The sequence below is a fragment of the Adiantum capillus-veneris genome, chromosome 18 (assembly GCF_014529385.1).
Source record: "Adiantum capillus-veneris isolate H3 chromosome 18, ASM1452938v2, whole genome shotgun sequence".
Taxonomy (NCBI): domain Eukaryota; kingdom Viridiplantae; phylum Streptophyta; class Polypodiopsida; order Polypodiales; family Pteridaceae; genus Adiantum; species Adiantum capillus-veneris.
Window position 1 is genome coordinate 118,828,909 of NC_140948.1, and position 7,813 is coordinate 118,836,721.

At 45.0% G+C, this 7,813-nt stretch overlaps 1 protein-coding gene across 1 annotated transcript; it reads left to right on the forward strand.

Annotated features, from left to right (window-relative positions):
• Positions 1-4,296: 4,296 nt before the first annotated feature.
• On the forward strand, positions 4,297-6,068 carry LOC147436288 (uncharacterized). The gene has a single exon (XM_086489216.1). It carries the CDS (start codon positions 4,439-4,441, stop codon positions 5,789-5,791), a length of 1,353 nt encoding a protein of 450 aa, XP_086345342.1. The 5' UTR covers positions 4,297-4,438; the 3' UTR covers positions 5,792-6,068.
• The last annotated feature ends 1,745 nt before the right edge of the window (positions 6,069-7,813 follow it).

The window sequence follows — 7,813 nt, forward strand, 5'->3', positions numbered from 1 at the left end:
AAGCAGGGGTGATTCTGATGGCTAAGGCTTTGGCAAACACTTTGTAAGCCGATGTTAACATGGTTAGGGGTCTCCAATTGGCCAACAGGTCCTTAGGGCCTGAAGCTTGATGATACCTGTATTAAATGAGGTAGGCAGGGCAGAGAATTGGATTGCCTCCTCCCAAAATAGCAGCAATATCGGGGCTAATGTGTCTTTGAACGTCTGATAAAATTCCGCGGGCAATCCATCAATGCAGGGGGTTTTATTGATTTTGAGAGGAAAATAGCTTTTCTGAATTCATGAACAGTGAGAGAATCATCCAGTTGTTTGGCTATATGAGGGGGAATAACCTGTTTACGACAACTCCTTATGTGGGTTCTTGCATGAAGAACAGACTGGTCAACTGTTTCAACCGGACTAAACAGTTTAGAGAAATGTTCGTGAACTAATTTGAGATTATGATCTTGTGACGTAGCCCAGCCCGCCTCACCAGTTAACAGAGGAATAGTGTCCCTTTGATGCTTCTTCCTGAGGCTTTTGAACATAGCTTTGGTGGGCTTATCAATCTGTCCTGCTGCCCACCATTCTCTGAAAAAGGCAGCCGTGTGGAGAAGGGTGAGATCCTCCTCCAATCTTAACTGATGTCTAAGCGTACAAGTCTGATCCTGAGTGGCTGCTTGCCCATTGGAAGAAGCTTCCAACTCGATGAGCTCATTATAAATCTGATTCTTCCTTCTTTGCCTTATTTCAATGACTCTTTCTGAACATGATTAGGGCCTTCTGAGTGTCTGCAACTGCTTTTGACCATGCTTTAGCTGGAGAGCATCCCCTAGAGAAGGACTGAGCCCAAATGGCTCTAACATTATCCTGAACTTCTTCAAGTTGGAATAGGGAGGAATCTGTATGAAACCAATGGTTTCTGACCTTGGTGTGTTTATCATCCAGAGTGATAACAAGAGGGTAATGGTCTGAAGCACAAGATGTGAGTCGAGGTTTGGCCTTGACTCTATTATAGAGTTTGGCAACTCCCATACTAATATTGCATCTGTCGAGGCGGGCTTTTCTGGCATTATCCCCCTTTGAGTAGTTTTGCCACGTGAAGTCACCCAGATTTCCTATGTCCCACAGGTCCAATTGAGCCTTTACAGCTTCCCACTCTTTAAGTTCGGCACCAGAGACGGTTGTTCCCTTCTGCTGAAATCTATCCTCCAAACTTTCTACCATATTAAAATCTCCGAATAGGATGACTGGGCCTACTAGGGTTTGAAGCTCCTGCCAAAGTTCAGTCCGGTTCCTGACAGACCCTCCTGCATACACTGACACTAGGACACAGTTGGTGGGGGCTTCAACCTTGACTGCTACCCAGAACTCCCCTGCTGAAACTCTTGAGATGTTCCGGTGGGTAGGAGTACCAAGTGCTGTACCCCCTGAGCCTCTTGCATGTGAGGAACAGTGCCACACATGGTCCTTGTAGACTGTTGAGAGTCTCTGAGAGAGTTTCTCTCCATTGGTCTTTACTTCCTGAAGAGATATCACATCAACCGGATAGTTGACTAACCAAGACTTAATTTTCCGAGCTTTAGAGGGGTCGGATAATCCCTTGATGTTCCAGGACAGAATCTTCATCTGTGGCTACGGCGGTCTTTGCGGTTCTTGTTCTGGGATCTTGGAGAAGTCTGTACTACAGAGTTATGGCCTCTCTTATTATCCTTATGCACATCCATGGGGCTGGGACCCGCTTCTGCATTGCTGCCCTGCATAGGGGCAACATTCTCTTTGTTCCTTTCAGCTGAAGTGGAAGCTTTATTAGGGTCAATGAGCTTATCATTGTCTGCCTTGTTGACCTGTGATTCTAACCGAGAGATAGTGTCCTCCTCCTTTTCTGAGTCCGGGCCTGATGATTCAGCTACTTCTGAATCTTCCCATCCCGGGAGAGAGGCTAACAAAGCGAACCGATTGGGGGTTCTCATCTTGGGTTTTTCTGCCATGTGTCTCTCTTGGTTGGGCCTGTCATTCCTGGTGGCCTGTTGAGCAGAGTTGGTCGGGGATGTATTAGATTTCGGGGGATGGAGAGTCGTTGGACTCTTTCGTATGTTCTGGCTTAGGGCTTTTGTTGGGGCAGTCTCTCACAAAATGCCCCTTGGTGCCGCAGTGGAAGCAGGCCTTAGGGAGATACTTGTAACTGAGAGGCTGCTCGAAAAACTCATCATCGTCGAGTGCTATGACCATAGCCTGAGGCAGGGTCCTGCGATATATCCATTTCAATCAACGCTTGCGGGTGCCAAGAGGGAATGTAGTCCCCTCTTGGTCTCCCTCCCTAGACCTTACCCAACTAAGACCCTATCACTCTCAAATGGTTATGAAAGTGTAGCGGCAGATTCGGAAACTCAACCCGCACAGGGAAATGAGAGAGGGCATCCATTTTTGCATTATAGTTCTTGTTCCATTTGAACAAGCACAAAGGAGTGGTCTTCAGCAGCCATTGTCTTGAGCTGAGAATACGAAAGGCCATCTCAGCTTTTCTAAAGACGAACACATACTGATTTTTTGGGAGAGCTTGTATGGTTTCAACCTCCACCCCTAGTACTCCCCATTGATTCTTTATCCACCCCCTTAGGACATCCGCAGGTGGTCGTGGGCCAGCGAGAAGACCAATCAAAGCTCTGTTTTCTAAGTCAAGTTGGGTTCTACGGATTTGAATAGCAGGGAGTACAACAACAGGTTCGCCTCCTGCATCCTGCGGATTGTCTGTTGAAGCAGAGCCTCCGCCTTGAGGCTGTTGATCGAAGTGGGAAGAGTGAGGGGGGGCTGCAGCGGCAGGGCTTTCAGTAGCCCCAATAGGTACCCCTGCTGGTGCGAAGGAAGAGGATGACTGCGTGAAAAAGCCATCTCCATGGGGTACTTCTCTGGCTGCTTCTAGTCTTTCCCCACTGTCAGCAGGCAGTGAGTGCTCTTGAAAATGGCCTTCTGCAGCGCGATGGTTGGCAAAGTGAACTTGAGGCAGCGCAGTTAGGCCGCCTGCATGTAGATACGCAGGCGAGTTGTTTTGAATGAGTGATTGATGTGGCAGCACCTCCGATGCCCAAATATTGGGCGACCTGTTATCATGTCCGGTAGTGGATGGGATGGCCTGGGTGGTCATCTCACCGTGACGGTCGTAGGGGGGTGACTTGATGCTTGGCGAGAACTGCGAGGGCGTTTTGAGGCTTATGCCATTGCTATGCCATCGCTAGGGTTCCATGCAGAGAGGTTATGTAGCACCTTGGGTTAACTCGACAAATTTTATAATCTAAACAAAAGAAAACGCAATCACTACTGGTTGCCACCCCTTACACAGTCACCAATGGAGGTGCTATGTCTTAAGTCTTTGGAAGGATACTGCAGTCTGCGACCTTAAAATTCTAGCCTTGACCCTCTACGATAACAAGTTTCACAAGCAGCTGCACCTGCCTTCTTGGCATTATGTTGGCAGCCTCTTATAAGAGTCTTGAGGGTTGCAATGTAGACCCATGGTTATAACTACAACTGCACGTAGGATAAAATTGCACTCTGAAATGGATTTACTTTTCATTCGCACTAATTCAGGCACAGTGGGTAAACCGATACGGCTGATCGATTTGAGTGTGACCATAAGCAAAAGGGACAGAGGTAGCATCTGTTTCAAAGCTGCAGAGGAATGGGACTTTCATGTTATATCTCACACTTGGAGTCTCAGTGTGCGAAGCCTGTCCGAACAGATTGGGAAGCAGATCGGCGCTCAGCTATCTGCAGCTCGCTGCAATCAGGAGAAGGAAGATAATGGCACAGATGCTTACAACCAGGCTTTTGAGCAGGCCAATTTCAGTCGTGATCCCTGCTACCAGCAGCTCATAGAATTCTTCCGGCTGTTGGCTATGGATGAAGTCGAACAGATTTGGTTCGATGCCTTGTGTATCAACCAAACAGATGAAGATGAGAAGGGCAAAGAGATTGCAAATATGGCATCGTATTACAGCCAGAGCAAAGGCTGTCATGTTCTGACACATGGTGTGGGTGAGGGTTACCAACTGTTGGGCAAGCCAGTGCAAGCGGAGGTTTCACTCCCTCGGTGGTTCACAAGGGTGTGGACGTATCAGGAGTTTTTGCTTCCAAAGAGGTTAAGTTTTATTGTGGAGGGTTTGGATGAAGAATTTGCAGGGTTCATAAACCAGCTCATTAAGAAGGATCGTCTGTGTAGATGCTACAGGAAGATACAGTGGGTGGAGCTTAATGCTCCAGTTTGGATTTCTCAAGGCTTTGAGCTTGAGAAGGGGAAATGGCTGCAGGGGTCTAGTTATGTGCATGAGGAAGAACTCATGAATGACAGAGGAACTCGCAATGAAGAGAAGCCCGAGAAACAGAAGTGGATGACAGTGGGCCCAGAAAGGATTGATCAAGACACTGATGAGATTTTGAGAATGCGCTCCAGGTGTGCAGAATGCCACTCCCTGCCGCTGATTCGCAAGGCCCCTCTCTCAACCTTTTGGGTCAGCCTCCACCTATATACTTCGTGGACAGAGAGGCTTATCTTGGGGTTATGCAGAGCCATTGCTACAAGAGATCCAATGCCACTGTGCCAGATGAGCGCTATCCAGCTTATCGACCACCCCCATGGGAAGATGAACGCAATGCAGCTCTGCGACCACTCTGCAAGCTCTACCGCTCATTGTCAAGGAAGGGTTTGACACCACTAGAGGTGATTGAGGAGGTTGGGAATCGGCATTGTTCGAGGGAGGAAGATCGTGTGTCGTCCATTTTGGGGCTTTTTCATGTAGAGCTATCACAGCTGAGGACGGGGAAAGGATTGGCAATGCAGATTGTAGAGTTGGCCAAGGTTTGCAGTCTAGAGATGCTGGTTGAGTTATGTGGTATGGATGTGGTGGATTGTTGCACCATAGGGATGTCTTGGGCACCTGATTTTGCAAATTCATCTCGCCATAGTTTCTGGTCCACCCATGTGCTTCCTGAATTACAAGAACAACAATTGGAAGTGGCCATGGAAAGGCAGCAAGTGTGTGCGGATGGTTCAATTAAGCTTTTGGCCAAGGTTGTATCAGGCCATCTTCTTGCCATCACTGCATTACCAGCTGCAATCAGAGAAATGTCTCGAACAACAACAGCAAAGTACAGGCAATCACATCCTAATGTCACGGATGCTGAACAGCCAACTCATTTTATTGTTGTCCCAATGCTGAACATTGACAACACCATCCCTTCTGAATCAGAAGTTGCCTTCCCAGCATCGAATTCCTTGCTCCCACAAAACATATCTCTGGAGTCATGCTGCTTCATTCCACTAGACCTATATCCAACCAAAACAAACCAATCAACCTTGAACTTAAACTTTTTCTTCAACTGGCAAACTGGTAGCAGCCATGGTGGTTCCTTCCACATTCCCATTGATCTCGCCCAAACACATGACTTAAACAGTCTAACAGACTTGGTTGTGTCTTTCCCAATTCAGATGGTGCTCTTGGGAGGGGCACCCACAGCCATAAAACATGGAGACAATTTCAAGGTGATCATGGTATGCTTAAGCAAAACAGCTGCTGCAGATACTGGTGAAAGGGAAGAGCAGCTTCACAAGGTTGGCATGCTGTATTTGACGGAGATGCAGGAATGGGGTCTGCAGATGAAATATTTTGAGAAAGCAGGCATGAGTGAGTGCTTAATTGGTGGCTTCGGAGCAAACTTGAGCCACTATGTAAGCCTTCAGCATGATGTCAGTGGTGAAGTTTGCATTCTTGATAGGCCTCCAGGAGGTTATGTACCTATCAGGAAAAGCTGGTAGCAAAGATATGGAAGATATTTAGAGGTAAGGGCTCAATCCTGGGGGGAGGGTTTTCCTTCAGTATTGTGTCATCTAATTCCTTGTCACCTTTTTGTGGGAAGATTTACCTCATGGTTGCATTAGCATAGGTTTTGCACTTGATGCTGAGCATGTATCTTTTTGAAACTACTAGGGTAGGTACTGGGGAACCCAACATGGTGACAAAATGTCAAAATGATTGTCACAACAAGTTTTACACAATTTCCACTTACGAGATTATGAGCTTTTGCAGGCTAGGGGAGTTGCATACCTAGCTAGGTACAGTGGGGGACCCACCGGGGGGTGGGGGGGCATCCCCGACCCTTGCCACACCTAGCTAAGTATGTGGTGCTCGTTCTGAAGAAGCTCATCATGTTGAGCACTATCAGGGAAACACAAGGGAAATTGTCCAAAACTTCTTGTGTACATGGAGTGGAAAGAAAATGTCAAAAGAGGGTCTTTATCGGACGAAGGATATCATGCAAATTTGAAATTAAAATAGCATTGTGTGTGTCATTTCACCCTGCTATCTTTTGAAAACATATTGTGATCCAACATCTTGTCCCCATTATACTAAATTGAAAATTGAAACAGATTTGTATGCTCATGCATACTTATTCCTATATACATGTTTGTGTGATCAAAGAAATGGTTCCAACTTACACTTCCTCACAAGGGGTTGTGAGTTCAAAATCCGCTCTTTATACTGTGGAGGTTTGTAAATGCTAAAAAGGGGGGGGGTGTGTAGCTTTTCTTTCAGAATTGGAAAAAAAAAAGATTCACACTTTCATATGCATGTGTCACACATACACATAAATTATGTAAGCTTAATATCTCAATTTCAGACACAAGTGTGCATGCATGCACGCACAGATACACATAAAAATATGTAAGGTTAATATCTCAATTACATACATATATAGATAATATTTTGATATTTACTTAATTTTTTCATTTTGACTCACTTATCATATGTGTGTGTACATATACATGCACATATGCATATACATGCTCGCACATTGCACACGTAGACACACACATTTCACAATGTCTAATTTACAATTCCTCATATGCTCTAATTTTGTTTACACCACTTTTAATGTGATGGAAACCTATGTTTCTAATCTAAATTGAAAATCCCAACGAGATGACGAGTTATGGACCTATGACCTCAAAAGACGAGTCTTCAGAATCTTTGCCTATGGGACCCTTTGGCCACTCAAGACATTTAGTCATGGGCTGTCAACAATATATGGAGTATCTTAGCAATATTTAGTTCTACAATATTTAAAGTCGTGTTTCAACCATGATTTCATAATTTGTGCTCAATAAATCCTTAAACTTATTACTGATAAATTAGTAATTCTCAGAAAAGATTGCCCTTGTAGTAATGCCGGCTTCTCTTCTTAGGTAGAGGGATCTTTAGGACATATAGTTAGTGTAGATTGCTCTATTCTTCCTTCCGATTCCCTTATAGTCCTTTTTTCTAGAGGCACTAAATGTATCTTCTTCAATTCACTCTTGCCTACTTAAGGCCATTGAGGAGGGCATTATGAGTTTTGTGGTCAAGATTGAGGATCCAATGTATTTTTGGTCATTAGTGATTTAGTTACTCTTCAAAAGTTTGATCGTGATTTTGTTCTCTCTGTACGTGTTCAATTATTTTTGTCTTTATGTGTAAAAGTTTTACCTAGAACGCTTATTGGGTGAAGTGAACTCCTGCACTTATAGTGGTTGCCAGACGTTATCTTGAAACCCGAAGACTTGTGTCATTCTTTTGGTTTCATGTGCTATCCTAGTTTGCTCTTCTTCTCTTCTTCCTGATAAACTTGACTTGTTTTTTGATGGAAATAAAGCAGGCCTGTCTTTCTTTAAAGCTATAGGCCAAATTTTTAGTAGGATTTGTGTTGGCTAAGAAGTTTAGTAGGAGTTGTGTGCTGAGAAGTTACCCTTCTAGATATGAGCTATGCTCTTTAGGGAGTTTCAACATTTGGGGATCATTGT

Excerpts from the sequence above, each read along its gene's own strand:
- LOC147436288 (XM_086489216.1), top strand. The coding sequence starts at position 4,439 with ATGCCACTCCCTGCCGCTGATTCGCAAGGCCCCTCTCTCAACCTTTTG.